This window comes from Carassius auratus, chromosome 13 (genome assembly GCF_003368295.1).
Source record: "Carassius auratus strain Wakin chromosome 13, ASM336829v1, whole genome shotgun sequence".
NCBI lineage: Eukaryota > Metazoa > Chordata > Actinopteri > Cypriniformes > Cyprinidae > Carassius > Carassius auratus.
Window position 1 is genome coordinate 12,505,347 of NC_039255.1, and position 18,214 is coordinate 12,523,560.

Genomic DNA, 18,214 nt, shown 5'->3' on the forward strand with positions numbered 1-18,214 from the left:
CAGGGGTAATTGTTTAAATATTAAGATACTGTCATTTTTTACTTCTCGTGTTGTAATAATCCCGAATGACTAAAACATTTTGATAATATGCAGAATGACAGCCTTCAGTTACGGTTCACTTTTATCGAATGTAAAAAAAAAAAAAACACTGAAAATAAATAATGATCAAGGCTGACAGTTCTTCACTGTCTGCTTCATGTCTCAGATTGTGCTCCACGGAAGAAAGTAAGTCATAGAGTTTTGGTAAAACATGAGAGTGAGTAAATGATGACAGAATGTGATGTAGTACTATCCCTTTAAGAGGCGGGTCAAGTGATTATTGACAGATTATACAGCCAACCGATTCCTCGAGAGGCCGAACTGTTTCCTTGTGATTGACACTCCGGTTATCAAACCAGGGGTACGTATTTGCCCTTTCTAACCAATATTAAAGTTTCTTGGGCGGGACCGTCTTTGTGAAGGTAAGGTTTAATGAGACTCCATTGGGTTGTAATCAGTGTCATGTCGGATTCATGTAAACTACAACATTGTAACAAAATGGCGTCTGTTTAGTAACGCGAACGGGCAAAGCGGCGAAGTCACCTGATCTGTCCAGCGTGTTAAAGCGTCCAGAAAACAAGGTTAGCGAGACCGTGGGTTAATTGATTTGTTGACTTTGTCATCATAAATTATAGATAGTCATCTGTCGGAAGTAGTCATAAAGCATAACCTAATTTAGCCAGCTTTAGCTTAGCGTGCTAGACTTGAGCTCCGGGGCTGTTTATAAAGCCGATGCTGGAGATATAAGACGCTGAATGCTTTTGAGATTCGCCTGACTTTAGCTCACTATATCGGCTTTAATAAGAGGACTCGAGCTGAAGTACGAATGTCAGGACGAGTTTGTGATACGTTGTTTTATTTTAGCTGTCAGCATTGCAGATGATGTTGCTAGACTCTTAATGTGAAATGTCATGGCCAAGTCGTAGTTTGTGACCAAAACTAGGAGAGTGTTTACGTTAGACGAGGTTTAAAATGGATTAAATAAGTGTCAAATCTTAAACAGCGCTGTATGTTTAGTTTTTAAGTTTGTTGAACACCCAAGATGAGTCAGTTGATAAATGAGACTTTGTTTTACCATCAGTTGTCTTGTTTCTGTATGTTCTTCTAACACTCTGTGTGTTGTCAGTTAAACTCGAGTTATTTGGTGGTTATTTAGCTGGCTAACCGAGTTGCGTCGTTCAGTTATTTACCGTAGTGTTTCTTGGATCTGTTTAGGCCGGATTTAATGTCTCAGAGGAATGGGTCAAGTGTTCCCCTTTGAATGTGTTAGAGGGTTTTTATGTAACAATATTATGGCAGATAAGTTGTGGTTGTTTACACGGCTGCTGCTGGGGAGCGGAGGGATTCTTGAGAACTTGTTCACTGCGTGTCACCTGCTGGCTGCTCGCAGCACTGTTCTTCCCTGCTTTTTACACCATCATAAATCAATGAGCTTAATGCAACGTTATGTTATCCATGGTGTACTGTTTTAGCTAAGAGCTAAATGCAAAATATATATATATACATACATACATACATACATACATACATACATACACATATATATATATATATATATATATTATGAAAAGTATGTGTTTTGAGATGAATGAATGTCAATGTAGTGAGCTCCTTAGCTAGACTGCATACATGGGCATCAGTAACACATGCAGTATTTTTGCTGTCAAGTTAAGGAAGGATTTGAGTAAATTGGCTTGCATTTGATCATAATGTGAATTAACATGTTCATTTTAATATCATGGTTGGGCTGGTTTGTCTGGTTTGGACTGGTGATTTCCTTTTATGGAATGTGTGCACCCAACAACAAAGTCACATGTTCTATTTATAAGAATATATATAATAAATAAATTGTATGCTATATAAGGGGCACTGTAGTGTTTAAATAAGCCAATACACACACACACACACACACGCGCGCATGCATGCATGCATACATACATGTATGCTTGTGTGTGTGAGAGACTCTGGACCACAAAACCAGTCATAAGTAGCATGGGTGTAATTGTATCAATAGCCAAAAATACATTGAATGGTCAAAATTATAGGTTGTTCTTTGAAAATGTTATGTATATATATATATTAGCATTGCTACTTCAGTTGGCCACCTTTTTTCTTTTTTGGCACTCTCAGATTCCAGAATTTCAAATAGTTGTATATCAGCCAAATATTGTCTTATCGTAAGTTAACCATACTCTGATGCAAAGCTTATTTATTAAGCTTTCATATGATTTATAAATCTCAATAAAAAATAAAAAAATGACCCTTTGACTTATGTTTTGTAGTACATGGTTATATATACAAACACGCACATACATACGCACAATAATTTATATATTCATATATCAGATGTATAGTATTGGTGTATAGAAGAACCTTTTTAACCTATTTTACATTGTACTTGTGTAAAACAGTATGACTAAAGTAAAGGAGTGGTAGTGTTGGTTAGCCTAACCCCTTGGATCACACAGCCATGCCTATGTAACTAGTTCTGGAGTGGCTCTGGAGAGAGCGTTTGTTTTGTTGCAAAGTAACGTGTATTTTCTGTTTTTCTTTCCTAACACCCACAGGTGTAACACAAAAGGATTTTTCAGCGAGTCTTCTGACTTTGGATTTACAACCACAAGGGATTTTTCTTTTTTTTCTGACAAAAGGGAAAATAAATGAATAGCCAGTCTGATCTTTGAGGAGTTACATCAGTCCTGTATCCTGTTTGGCATAATGTACTAATGGCTGGCTTTTGTTTGTGGATGCGTTTTGTTCGCTCTTAAAAGGAAAGGAATGTATTCATGGATCACACCTTAATGAAACAACTTATTTCACCATGGTGAAACTGGCCAATCCCCTGTACACAGAGTGGATTCTTGAGGCTATTCAGAAGATCAAAAGGCAGAAGCAGCGGCCTTCGGAGGAACGGATTTGCCATGCCGTCTCAACCTCACATGGACTAGACAAGGGCGTCGTACTCCAGCAGCTGGAGCTCTCTGTGAAGGATGGATCCATCCTTAAGGTTACCAGCAAAGGATGCGCTTCATACAAAGACCCGGATAACCCGGGAAGGATTGGGGCTTTCAAGCTGGGAGGCTCTAGCCCGGTCTCACTTGGATCTGTGATACCTGCAGGAGATCTGCGTCATGTGGATTGGAATAAAATCCTTAGGAGGGCTATCGAAGGTCTGGGCGTCCCGGCTGGCTCCTCTCTAAGGAACATCGAGAGATTCCTTAGAAGCCAGGGCGACCTGGTGAATGTTGTGGCGAACCCCAGGTTTCAGCAGAGGCTGAGGCTAGCTGCTAAGCGAGCGGTTAACAATGGGCGGCTGCTCAAGGATGGGCCACTCTACAGGATGAACAGTGGTGGGCTGGGAGGCAAGGCTTGCTTCAGGAGCGTGGGGGTCTTTGGTGTTGACCTCCCACCTGTGACACTACTTCCTCACGAGAGAGACCAGGTACTTTTTGTATCCAATCAGGCTCTGTGTGCTTGTCTGAAAAGCTGTGAATGTAATAACTTGCTTTATGGTTTTTGCAAATTCAAAGTCGCACAACTTATTTAAAGCTCTGTTACCAGTTTTTAACCATAAAAAGTTTTGGGAACTTATGGTTGTTAGGGAACCTCTTCATTCACTACCAAGCAGATTTGTGGCATTTTCCAAACCGTTTAGCTTGTTAGCTTCGAATGTTGTTTTGAGACCTCGGCACGGTTTTTAAATCTAGTGAACAAAACAAGTGTCAGGAACAGAAATACTCGTATGTTGACATGCGTACTGGAGCCACCAGTGTCATTTAGAGGTTGTAACAACTAGGAAGTCAGTAGTTTAAGTCCAGTGTTTGTAGCTTTTCAGGGTCTAACTATACAAAAGTGGTTGTCCTGTTGTCCTGAATTGTTGAAATATCTTGAAACCATAGCCTAACTCATTGTTTAGGTAAAGGGTTTCTTCCCAATTCAACCCAAACCGCTGTCATCCACATGAGAGAACTTGGGATTGATTTTTAACATTGTGTGATTTGAAATGTTGTGTGAAAAATGAGTAGACCATACTTTATTCCTAAATCATCTTTGGTTTTCTCCAAGATAGTTTTCTAAATGAGGGCATGATGCTCTGCAGATGTTGGAGTTGCTGTGCGTTATTGAATGGAGGAATTTTTTTTTTTTTATGCAGTTACTGTGTTTGTGTGTTCTGTGTACTGAAGCTTCATCATCCAGACCTTGCTGGGTTGATTTCCATATTTAAAAATCTTAATTAAACACAAAACAACACAGGGCTCCAAACAAAAAAATGGACTTAGGAGCCATTGGCTCCTATAAGAACAAAACGTAGGCGCCAAATGATTTTTTTAGGTGCCCCAAAATAAACATGTTTTATGTGTTTTATTTAAATTTATTTTACATTTTAACTTTTTAATCATACTGACGTATTTATGTATCATCTTTTGTTGACTTTATCAGAATTTTAATCCATCTTGTAGATGACCTGGGAATGAAGGTTCACTTAAAGTGGGAGCTAAATGTCTTTTCCAACTTGAAATATAGTGTCATGCGTTATTACACACAATCTGTACCAATATCATGGATCATAAGCATCACTTGGCCCCTAAGTATAGTTTGGGGTCCTCCTCAATGCATCCTGTAAATGTTGTCATACTCTCTTAAAAATAAAGGTGCTTCATGATACCATCGAATAACCTTAAGTTTTTTTCCTGTCTAAATGGTTTCATAAAGAACCTTTAACATTTGAAGACAATAACAGATTATGAAAAGGTCAGAAAGAGATTGTTCTTCAAAGAGCCTATGACTGAATGGTTCTTTGTGGAACCAAAATTGTTCTGTGAAGAACCTTTTAAGCTCCTTTATTTTTAGGACTGCATGTCTTTCTAACTTTCAGTCTGTTTTTCTTAATTAGTAAAATAAAATTTTATAGGAGGAGTTGAATCATTTAGACAACAGGTTAAATAAAAATAAAAAAATTCAATAGCTCATAAATATAGCAAAATGCTCCTTTATATTTATTTTTCTAGCTGACTGATGATGGACACCGAAATGTTACTGAGGTTAATATTACGTAGCAATGTTAACAAGCTTTACAGGTTTTCCGCAGTTTGAAAGTGTTGTACTGTATAATCTCTTATAAAATAGTCTACCCTTTGATGTTAATTCATGTTCATTATGTACTCTATTAGTAAAGAGCAAGGTATGATAGGTTCACGAGGTGCTTGAACTGAGGTACTACTCGCGATCGCGCCTGCCGCATTAGGGACCATTCACATGTCAAGTCTTTTGCGCGCTAAAGTTCGTTATTTCAAATGTAGTGGTATGCATGCGTGCTCATAATGGAAGCGACGCGGTCATTTTTTTTCCAGGCTCGCCCGCACCCCATTGAGTTAAAAACATCTCAACTTAACTTCAGAATCCCGCAAGCGCGCACCGCAGGTCATGTGACAAGAACCAACCAATCAGCTTCATCCTTTCCAGTACCAAAGTTGAAAACTCAGCCAAGATGAAGGAAGAGCTGATCATAGCTGTATGTGGATAGCCATTTAAAAAAAAAAATTAGTAACAGAGCTACTGCAAGCAATTTTTAGTGCTGCAAATCCATTTATCCTTTGCAGAAATTTACGCGTCTTCATGGAGAGAGCACGTCATGGTAGCTTAGCAAAGGCCGACGCCTCAGGAGCGCTTCTGCCCGAGCGCTTTGGAAAGGAGAAAGCGGCCTGCCTAGCGTTTTCCACACGTTTTTAGTCGCAATATGTGAACGGCCCCTTAAAGAGCACTAAAACTGTATTTATTGTTTGAATTTTATGAATTTGGAATAATTTTAAAGCTGATACTTTGTAAATTAAAAAGTAACAAAGCACAAAGCGATTACTGGACTGCAAGTGCACTTCAAATAATTAAGTTCATGCATTAACAGAACACAGCATGGACTAAGATCTTTTTAAGAACAAGCCTTATGATTATAAATGAGAACTGTTAACGATATTGCTTTACTTGTAGTTTGTTCAAGTTATGAACGAAATAGACGCTGTTTTTCTGCACTTTCTCTTCAAGTCTCCATCATTTCTCTCTCTCGCGCGTTTATCAGGTGTGTGTCAGCGCTGCTGCGCGGTAGAAGAGGACTGTTTAAAACGCTTTCCCACTAAAACTTCGATGCGCATTCACTCAATTCGCGAACATAAAAGGTGTGAATGCAAAACAATCAGGAAAAAAGGCATTACATGCAATTTTTTAAAAGATAACATGTAAATACATAGGCCTAGTCGCCAGTGGCGACCTCAGCAAAAACTTCACTCGCATTTTAATATTTATGTTTTAGTCGCAGTTTGGAGCCCTGCAACATTTACAACCCATTCCACATCTGTAGTGTAAAACATTTGAAGTAGATTTAATCGGTGAAAATTTAGGTTTTGAACTAAATGTATAATTTAGAAAATGTTTGGATTGTGAAATGTGCCTATTCATAGTTTTCATGTGACGTGACGTCACACCCCACAGGAATGTTCACATGGAGGGCAAAACAAGGCTTTCCTCCATTGACTGCCATTATTTATACAAGGTGTACATTAAAGGGGTGGTTCACTGGCTTATTTCTAGGCTTGATTGTGTTTATGGGCTACAGTCTAACATGTGTTAATGTTTAGTTTAAAAAAAAAATTCATTTTTCACATTTACCTTCATTCCTCATTGCTCTTTCCCTTCTCCAATTCACACGCTGATAATTTCCTTCTTTTATGAAGCCCCTTCCTTAGAAATAGGTGATGGACACTGAATAAGAGAGAGATGCAGAGCATGTGCAGAGCAGGAAGACGTGAGGAACAGGATTAATAACCGCTGCTTTAGAAGATTGATTTTGAAACTTGTGAATCCATAATATTTGTTTCAAGACAATCGCAATACAAATATGAATAGATTTGTACCTGCACCTCTAGTTTTCTCTATACTTGTTCCGATTCCGATACTAGTGGTAGTACAGGAACCCATATACTGATCCAATGGGGGTTGGAGGAGCGGATAGCGTGTTTCATTTTGTTTCATATTGTCTCACCACCATGCTAGTGGATCTGCCATGCAATTGGTAAATCTTGGAGATAGTGGGTTAACTCCGTGTCAGCGCGCGCTCTGATCGGTAAAGGGGCAGAGATTTCAGACCTCCGTTTATTAAGGAGATCGGTCACAAAACTCATCATCCGAGCCAACGTTTTTGGAGCAAATTTCAAAGCCGCACCCGCCCGCCATCCGCTGTTAGTTTGCGGTCTATGGCCATGCAATGCTTTGCTGATGCGAGTCGCAAAAAAAATGCCATTGTCTGTTCTGGAAAGGATGCAGCAAAAATATTTAATGCTAGAGTATGAGGCATAGGCCTACGCTAGGTTTCATTTGCGATGAGATGCGCTCTAGTTCACAGTGCAGTGCAAGTGAACGCGGCACGCTGGTGCTTCCATGTCACGGTTATCATTGTCTGCTATATTTGCTTTTTATTTATTAAAATACACGCAATTGGTTGATGAAACATTTATTAAAATTAAGACAAAATTTTTACAAAACGAAATTCGTTCTTAAGAAAGGTTTTCTACAAAGCAAAATTTTATGAAGTGGTAAATATCATGTCTGACGATTTACAAAACTTCATTAAGTGGTAAAAACCATGTCTCCCGATATATTGCGCATCTTATGATCCTATCTAAAAAATGTTTGTAAAAAATATTTTAATGACACGGTCTCACGGTTATATACGAACCGTCACACCCCTAGTTCAAATATGCAAAGATGCTGGAAAACTGAAGAATCTGCAGGACCTTAAAGATTTTTCTGAAGAACACTGCTCAGTTTAACTGTTCAGAACAAACAAGGGACTCATGCACAACCATCCCAAAACAGAAAGACAGTCGAGGATCATCAGGTAACAGAACACAGTACTAAGAACCAAGGGTTCCCAAACTTTTGAGTGGGGTTATTTTAATAATTTCAGCATTTTTTTTGTCTTGTGGACTGAATGTTAATATCTTATGTACAATATCTTACTCAGGACAGTACTAAATAAAACATAACATTCATTTAGTATGATCTATCTTATTTTTTTTAAATTACTCATATTTTCATAGATTCTGTAAGGGGTGCCCAAACTTTCGAGCCCCACTGTAAATTTGTATAAATTAATAACAACGCTGTAAACTGTAAAACTGTTTGCACTATAAACCAGTGTGTTCATAATTAAGAGCTCGTGCAAACATCCACATCGCTGTAATCAGATGTGTTTTAGATTGCTGCTTTTACACTGCGGTAAGTTTTTGTTTATTTCGTTATTGAGATGAAAGCTTCAAGGTCGGCTCTGTTGCATTTGCTCTGTAGTGCTGTCTTCTTTTGAATTGCATTCATGCGGGCTGAATTACAGTCTTGTCACACTGGTCAAACCATGTTATTGCAGGCTCTTACAAAGATAAAACGACTACTCAACAATGTTTGTTGACAATTTTGATGTTGTTTAATGTCGACTAATAATTTCAGCCCTATTTGAAGGGTGATCTAAATATTTTTGGATTGGAACAAGATAGAAAATTTACGGGCTTGTGCTGCAGTTCTATGGATGTTTTGTCCGCAAGGTCTTTGAGCCGGTTATGTGACTGAAAACTATGAATTACGTGCCGAATGAAACTGGTCGGAGGAGATGGGTTGATTCAAAGTAAGAAGGTTTTGTGACATCAGCTGAAAAGTTTCAGAGGCTGAGCAATAGATGAAATATTACGAAGATAAACATAAATGATTTCCACCATTTACAAGGGTAGTCTGTGATTTAATTGCCGTCCAAATCCAGGATGTCGGTGTTTTTCTCTCACCTCCCCCGCAAAAATTCCGGCCAAATTACCTACTGTTACCTACCGAGGTCGTGTGGTAATTTAATTGCCATCCGAATCCACATCTCTTGATTTTACAAGAAGAAATCGATTCAAAATTCAGTGCTTAAACCTTTTTTGAGCACTCCCGAACACCGGAATGTACTGTTGTACTTCGGTGTAATTTGCTTGCATATTTATTTCTGAAATGCTGGAAAGTAATTAAAAGATGAAAAGATCAATTCATAACTGCTCACAGCGACTGGGAGCAGAAAGAGAAGAAAAGCACACAAACATTGGAAATGGGTTTTATTATGGCAGCAGCATTAGCAATACAGTTTTAAAATGTGTAAATTATAAACGGATATATAGGCTACATAACTATATTGCATAATATACAACTATAGCGTGTATTTTTAAACAGGGGAGATAAATAATCAAATAATAAATAGGATTATGTATTATAAAATATGCTTGGAATAATAAGAATAAATTTTACACAAGTATTTGAACAAAAAATTTGCACAATAAGAATATTGTGACTAGTGCCGAGAGCCGTGGGAACGGGGCGAGGCCGGTGGAGTTATTGAGAAATGAGCGACACCTGCTCCACCCACCGTTCTCAAGTCCTACGGAGGAGATGGAAGGATATAAAAACCAAACACAACTAAAACCCAGGCCTGGTCCTCTCTCGTCCTTCACTGTCGTCGCTCCTGTTTTATATCCTTCCATCTCCTCCGTGGGACTCGAGACCGGTGGGTCGAGCAGGTGCCGCTCATTTCTCAATCACTCCACCTGGCTTGCCCCGTTCCAACAGCTCTCGGCCCCGCCCCACTCGTCACAAAAACATTTGTAGATAAAATAAATTTTATTTTCAGCAGACAATCATGTGACTGGCCACGTGAGCAGCGCGTTCTCAGGTGCGTAGGATGATAGGATCACAGAACTCGCTCCTGCACCGTGAACAAATCGCCATCTGAATCCAGGAGTTTTATCACTGAGGTGATATGTAAATTTGTTTTTTACAGACATTTATATGAGAAACAGTTACTGTCCGAATCTGGCTTTAAGGTCCATGCTTTGTGGCTCTTAATGCTCTCTTTTCCTGCAGTGTTCTGCAAACAATCGGAGGTCGTTTGGTAATCAAATCTTGGAGCACATTCCCTTGTCCACTCTTTACTGAGTTGCTCTTTGAAAGCTAAAGCTTTTGGTTTCCATGCATTGGGGGCTTGACTGTTGCTAAGCAATGTGCTTCATTGACCCTAGGACATGATAGCATGGTGCCAGTCTTTTTTCACAATCACAGAGACGGTCTGCCGTCTTGCAGATGGTTCAGGGGGACTGCAGTGGTGGGCTGGCTGCTGATTAGCTCAATGCATTAAAGGGCTCTTTTGTTGTTAATTGTGTGCTTGGGGACTGGTCAGTCTGCAGCTGCTCCAGGCCTCTTTATCATATTCTGCGAGGGGTTAAATTATGAGAAAGGAGAGGGCCAAATCCAGCTTTCTTTTGTCCCATTAGCTGGCAGGATTCGATTTTGTGTTGAAGGTGTATTAGGTCTCATGGCTGGCCTCTCTTTTTGACGTTCTTGTAACTCTTGCTTAGTTTAAAATACAGTAATTCAATGAGGATCTGTTAAAGCTTTGCTGATTACATCTGTTCTTCAGTAATGGTGTTGAAACAGTACTAGACTGCTGTTTACCAGCTGTGGCTGATGCAATTTGCTCACTTTCTAGAAATTTCATTATGGTCTTAGCTGTGCATTTTTTACCTGAGTGAGTCTGCCTAAGAAACGGCAGATTGTTGCCATAAAAAAGTGACCAAATGTATATGAATAACATAAGATTAATCAAATAGTCCAGTTGAAACCATAGAGGGGGATTCCTAACCAGGAGGAGGAGGTGGTCTTGTAATCATTTCAGTTTTACTTTGATGAACGTTAACAGCAAGGTCTGTTAATAGATTCATCTAATTAATGATTCATTCAATTTGTTTTTGTTTCTTTTACCCACCATAGTGCTTTCTATTTATTTTATTTTTTTCTATAAAAATGTTATGTACATGTAACAACACAGATTTGCAATAAATATTTAATATTTAATCAATTTCTTACTGCTAAAAGGATTACATTTCTGATTGGTGTTTAAGCGGTATATCACCAAAGACATTTTTGCATTTGCATTTTTCCACTGGTTAGTCACAAGTTGATGTTCCTAGTTGTGGCTTTGCTAATAATGGTTACAAACATCATTTCACTGTCTTCACAAGTTCCTCTGCATTTCTAGAAAGTTGTTTGGGTCTGATAGGGTACACTAGTGTTTACTGATGTGGCTGTAGGAGTACAGAAGACCAAAAATGCAGAAAAAAATACCTCTGTGAACCTGCAGTTGGAAAATTACTTGATATGCATGATTAAGTCCGCTAACCCACATGGGTCAAATTTGTTTCTGTTCTTTTCAGTTGAAGACTGTTTGTTCAGCTCAGTGTGAAGTTTGTTGATGTAATCTCCATCCTCTGTGACTTCTGCTAAATGCTCCTTTCAAAGCAGTACCACTTTCTTTCGGTGTATCTAGTGTATTTTTAACTGTTCAGTCAGCATTATTGTTTGCACAGCAGTGTCAAAAAGCCTCCAGCTTATGTGAAGAAACTCATACTCGCTAATGTTTTTGAGATGCATATTAAAGCCCAAGTTGGACTAGGACAAGAGGGGAAAACAAGAATTGTTTTTGCTGGCCTGATCAAGCCTGGAGTTCAGATTTGTATTTGCTGTTTTGGGTTTAGTGGTTTCCTCTAAGTCACTATTGATAGGCTAAGATTGAGACCTCTGTAATTTTAGAAACCTGGATCAATTTTTGTTGCTATTGAACCTGTTTGCTGTGTGTTAACAAAGTCCCTAAGCATTAAGCCACTGCCACCACATATATGCATAATTAGTGAGGGTCAGACATGGAGATGGCTTCATTAGTGCTGGAGTAATTGTCACTTAGCTAACCAGAGTCTCCGATACCTGAGTGTGTGCCATGTTGCTGTTCCTCAGGCAGAATGACCTGAATGAAGTAATGGTAATGTAATAGCTCTGCCATCCTCGTTAAGTTCCTTGGCTTTAGAGGCCTGGATGAGCTAATAGAGCTGTTGGAAAATGTAATGGGACGAGTCACGGGTCAGCGTTAGAACAGATCTGTCCTACATTCCTCTTTCACACTGAAGCATGAGACGTCATCAAGCTTAAATAAAATCTTACTTCTTTCTCTCTGGCTCTATTTGGTCTCAAACCACTTGAAAGTTGATGGTGATGTGCATATCACTGGATTGGATCACAGAAACTGTGCCAAGAGAGAGATGATTTACATGTCAGTTACTGTCTGTGTCTAGTTATGGGATGAAGGCAGGGCATAACCGCATACACGCCACCATTCAAAAGTGATATGCCCCTACTTGTGGTTATCCAAGGTAAGATCTCAGGAAGCGTATGTAGATAAGAGGCACAGCAGTCACGTTTAATGCGGGAAGAAGCCCATGTTTGCTTTAAGTGATTTTATTTTATTTTTTCAACGATTATCATTACTCTGTATCTGTATGTAACAGATAATGGCTCACATAGCCTTAATGTTAGTTATGCATTGAAGTTTTGCATTTGACACATTTTGCGAAGCATCCTAGGCCTATATTACAGTTTGTCTTTCAGTTCATGCATTAATCATTTACAATAATTCTGCTATTTAGTTTTGTGCATACTAGTATTTTGACATTATTTCTAAACCAGTATTGATGTAGAAATAATGCCACTACCCTCACAATGTAGTTATAACTTTAATACATCATGTAAAAGGCTTATTGAATAACAAATGTTGAAGGATTCATTAAGGCAGTGACAAGCCACAGATTTAATTGATCTGTTTTCTGTTGGTTTGTAAGCTAATTCATTTCATGAGAACTACTTCACACTGTAGTTTCTTTTGGTTTTCATTAGTCCTGAGTTTAATAAAGTGAGGCCAGATGTATTTTTAGATTTCTTTTGAATTAATATAAACTGTCGTTCAGAATTTATTATGCCAATTATTATTATTATTATTATTATTATTATTATTATTAATTTAATTTCTATTTTTCACATGCCTCTCACTTTGAATATAGCCTCAGTAGCTAGCACAAACAGTAGACCTTGCACCTGTAGCACTTGCCTGTTCCCAGTGCAACCACTGCAGTCAGGAGGGATTCTCTGGCCTTTAATTCGGATCCAGACATGGCACAGGACTTTGTCATCAGTCTTGTGTAGGTGCACAATTTCTCCACTTAGTGGACAAAACAATTGAGAGAAGTATGTTTGTGGTGGAGCTTTGTGCTGTTACTTTAAATGGAAGGATATTGTTAATTAATGAGCGGAATGCTTCAGGTAAAAGTGCTTGTGTCTCTCAGTGAACTAGACCTGTCTCAGGGTAACACGCTATTATTAAGACACTTGTTTTGTTGCTAGGTTTGTGGACATTCAGTCAAATATGTAACCATAGCTAGGATTTGACTGGAATACTAAGGCTTATTGTAGGATAGGGTGAAGTGACGTCTACAAAATTGGCATTGGATGATGTCTACAGTGAAACATCACGATGGACAATGACATTGGGGGGAGAGGGGGATTTAAGGGTTATGTTCATAGCGTGAATCCGTATTCAGAAAAGCACGGAAAACAAATAATGATTGTTAACAGTTGCCTGTTAAATTACAGTAGCTACATAAAATTCCACTCTTCTTCAATGTACCATTATTTTTCTAGCATATGGAACTGACTAACTTCAGTGATTGTGTGTGATTTAGTAGCAAATTGAAGAAAAGATTTTGACTTTTTTTCTTCATACACAGTGTAAAATCAGATTTCTTGATGATTTTATATTTTATAATAGTGATTTTATAATTTCAAAATATAGAGAAAAGGTAGAACTGAATGACCAATAAGTGCTCCTCTGCTGCTGTCTACTGGTTATTGTATAATATTTTTTCTAACTGAAGTGTTTGTTTACCACAAAGTAGACTATATTTTGTTCTTCCCATTAAAAATAACATTCCAACCGGATCATCTTAGAGCCTTAAAGTGCTGGAAATAGTTGTGAAATGCTTGAAAATTTTTCTCTCTCAAAAAGTTGTACAAATCCTGAAATGAATGAATGATGTCACTATGGTTACAGTTAGCATTACCACTTCTGGTTTCCTGATGTGTGTCAGCGCTATTTATAACAGATTTCTGTGCAGAATTTGAATGATTCTCATTAGATCTCGCAGCAACCTTATTGTGTGGTGAATTCAAACGCTTCTCGCAGGATCTCGCAGCATTGTTGCATCTGTATAGTAACAGTGTCGCGAAATCCACTTTGGCTCCCGAGTAAAGCTGTTCTGAACTCGGACAAGTTTCTTAGCGTCGCAGTCCAAGCTTTGCAGCTGAAATGTAGCACGGTTTAGTTTAGCTTTTGTTTTGTTTGCCGTTTGTTTCTCAAATGCAACAGAAATGGAAGGGCTAATAGATGGGCAATGCGGTGGTTGCACCAGTGCGACAGCTCACAAAAATGAGTTGCACTGGCAGAACAAATGGTTGCAAAATGTCTGTCTGGAGCCCTGCATTGTTGCCACATGTCTCACAATTTAATTTAACAGTAAATGATGAGTCAAGAAAGTGGTTAAAAAATTATAACTGTCATAATGTCTGGTTAATCCAGCACACTGAATTGGAAAGTCTAGTCAGTGACAGTGCACTGTGGGTTACTGTATTCTTTTCAGTTACTTTGCTTTGAATCAGTTGCGGCCAGTTTAGTGTAAACACTGCAGCAGTCTTAAAAGAAGTGTGCTGATATTCTACATATCAAGTAGCTTGCATTCAGATCATATGTAACTCAATGTCAAACATGCCAGGCTTCCAAGTAGGTTTTTTTTTTTTTTTTTTTACTTTGTGCACGTGAACAACACACAATCTGTGTGAAGTAAGTAAATGTTTCATGTGCTGCTGAAATCCAGCGAGAGGCAGTGGAATTCTGCCATTGAAATCAATTTAGCGCTAATGTTATTGACTGATGTGATGTGTAGAGCTGGTTTATTTGTATTTATATGAGGCAGCAGTTCTTGTGCTTTTCCCCTCCTGTGCATGAATACAGATGTATTATTTGGAGGCAATTGAGGTCAAGCATTATGTGCATGGTGGGATTTTTGTAGTGTGTCATGATTGTTGCCCTCGGGGAGAGAAGCCCTTTATTGACATTGAGCACACATTTATTTTTGAGCGCTAACCAACTCATCATTTGTATGAAGAGCTGTACATATCTTTCACTGGCCATCGATTGGAGCCTTTCAGTTGGCACTTAAATGAAAACTTACAATGTTTATGAATAACCCATCTGCAAACTGATGGTCTGCCAAAATGATTAATAGGCTAGGGATTGATTGATTGCCTGTTGCATAAAACAATTAGTCTGGCATTACTCTCAACAGGTTTCTCACCAGAACAGACACTCAATATTTATCAACACGGCACAGCGGGAGCTCAGCCTGAAAGGCTCTCTTGAGATGGTACAGAGAACATACCCACTAGATGTAGTTTTACTCCGTCTTCTAATGCCCCATCTGCATCGAATATACACCATCCCCCAACAGAACGCACGGTCTCTTGCTGACAAGCCTTTTGGGAGAGAATCGAGCCGAATTGCTTGCTTGTTTACTCTCAAGTCCTACCAGTTCCTGTTCACAGGAGAATGCTGAGTTTTTTGAGCATCTGATGCTGAATCTAAGGACTTGGGCTTGAATGGACTTATGTAATCCGTACAGAGATTTAGACACAACTGTTTGGAGATGTAAAGGTGTGGTGGAAGACGTTCTCTGTGTAACCTTTTTCTGATCTCCACTGCACGACTCCTGCATGCAACAGGCTTTACTGGGAGGAAAGATACAGTCTTCTCTCGAGAGCTATTCACTGAGCCTGTTCGGTTCCATCTAATCTTATTTTGGCATCAGCACCTTGCGTTAACCTCTTTTAGAGGACACTGTCTACACCTCTCACAGTTGTATAACATCCCATTGCCAATATTTACACAGGCTCAGCATTGTGTATCACAGTGCTCGGTGATACGGCAAGCCGGGGTGTGTGTGATGACGTGCACACACATCCTGCTGGGCATCCTTTATCCTTCATCAGTAGTGCCAGATTTATTGCACGTATGTGTGATTGATGTTGTCTTTTAGAAGACTTCTATAAAAAGAATGTAAACATTACAGTAGTCTGTTGCAGCACACCTCCTTAGTTCAAAGGAGACATTTGGGTTGAATTTCCTGTTGTTTGTGATATCAGGTCTCATGGTTTCTGCATCTAGATTTGATCCTGATCTCCAGAGATCTTGGATACCTGAATGCTCGATACTGTTCAGTGTAAGAAACTACTATAGCAAGAACAATAACAACATGTATCCCTATTGATTATATTATGCTCACCAAGGCTGAATTTATTTGATCAAAACTGTTTTCTATTTAAATATATTGAAAAATGTAATTTATTCGTGTCATGGCAAAGCTGACTTTCCATTACTCCAGTCATGCCACATGATCCTTCAGAATTCATAAAATGCTGATTTGGTGCTCAAGAAACATTTCTAATCAATGTTAAAAACAATATTTTTGTGGAAATTGTTTTTTTTATATTTTTTTTACTTTTTGATTTAATTTTATCCCTGCTGATTAAAAATGTTAATTTCTTAAATCCTGCCAATATTCTAAGTTGCATAGTCTTTCTAAGTGAGAGCAATCGGGTTTTTTTTCTTTCTTTTAATTGTATTTATTGTTTTATTAATTTATATTTTATCGTTGTTTGGTTTAATTTGATATAATTGACAAGCATCACCACTATTAGGTTGTATTTACACTGCAATGCCAGGTTCACAGACCTGATCTGTTGGTTCAGCAGCCATTGTCAGTCAGACAGCAATACTAAACAAAGGCTGGTACTTTTCTTACGAATATCTTTATTTTCATATTGGTACATGGTACTAAAGCATCGGTAGACTACATCTACAGAGCAATTTGATATTTATTTGACTTGGTTTGGTACCCTTCTTTTGCCAGAAACTGCTTTATTTCTGGCACCGCATATCTGTCCTCTGTAATCACATGCTTAATAACTATCCGGCTCCCTGGGTTTGTAACCACCTGTCTAGTTTGACACCCGATATTCAAACAAAGCTAATCAAAACACATGCCAAATCTTTTATCTTCTAATCTGTACTCATGGTCGATGCCACTCATGTGCCTTGTTTAATAATAGTCGTACTGCGTTTCAAACCTTGGTGTGTGTGTGTGTGTGTACATATGATTTAAAGCACTGCACTCCTTCAGCTGTTGGAGGTTTAGTTGGAGTACATCTTTAGTGTTTTGTTTTGTCAAACATGTAGACCTTGTAAACCTTTTTTAAAGAACCTTTTGAAAGCACTTAGTTGCAAATTATATTCTAATCGGGTTGGGTATCATTTGATTTTTATCAATTTCGATTCTTATCGATTCCTAGTTTAGATTCCAATAAGAAAAAAAAAATCCAGTTTAGATGTCAAACATTTATTCTGGTTTTTTTTTTTTTTACAAAGCATTCTGTTGCAGCTGAATAACCACGAGCAAAAATCAGCAGCCTACAGAACACTGCAAAAGGAATTTTGTCTGTGCTTTTGAAAAAAATAATACAGCAGAAGCAACTAGATTAATATAAATTTAAAATATTAAAGTGTTAAAAGACAAGTAAACCGTCAGGAATAAAGTAGGAACAAATAAATTAATAGTATAAATACAACTCAATCAAATGTAGTTAAAATTTAAAAAAACATTGCGTAGTTTTTTTCATAAAATATAGATTAAATTTATTAAATATATTCAGTCAATATCTGTGAATGATTTTCTTTTGTTCTGTGATTAACCTTAATGACAGGCAGCGTGTTTATAGGCACACGACGCAAAAAATAATGTACATGCGTTTTCTTATCCATTTACGTTCACTTAAGATAAAAACACCTGTGTTTATGATAATATACTAATGTAGTTTTCTGCATACTGGTTGACATATATGAAAGAAGTAAATTTTTCGTCTGGAACAACCTTTTCTAAAGTGAAAATACATGTAATGGTCTTAGGACGGACACAAACCGGGAACCCACACCACGAGCGCTGACTGCTGTTCTCTGTTCACGCGCTCGCACTTCATGTGCACTGCATGAAGTTTTAAATCACATTTAAATGTGAACGCAGGAATCTTTAAGCAGAATCAAGTTTGCATGTTTCTTATCGAATGCCCGGTTATTGGAAATTTGGAACCGGTTTTCGATACCCAATCCTATATTCAAATGAAT

The 18,214-nt window shown here is 38.2% G+C and overlaps 1 protein-coding gene across 2 annotated transcripts in view; it reads left to right on the forward strand.

The window, feature by feature from the left end:
• The first annotated feature begins 473 nt into the window (after positions 1-473).
• LOC113112704 (histone acetyltransferase KAT6B-like) overlaps positions 474-18,214 on the forward strand; it is a 34,613-nt gene continuing 16,872 nt past the window's right edge. For both annotated transcript variants that reach the window (XM_026278480.1, XM_026278481.1), the window contains exons 1-2: positions 474-620; positions 2,607-3,481. In XM_026278480.1, the coding sequence (XP_026134265.1) occupies positions 2,861-3,481 (621 nt within the window). In that variant the 5' untranslated portion in view covers positions 474-620; positions 2,607-2,860. The remainder of the gene's footprint in view (positions 621-2,606; positions 3,482-18,214) is intronic.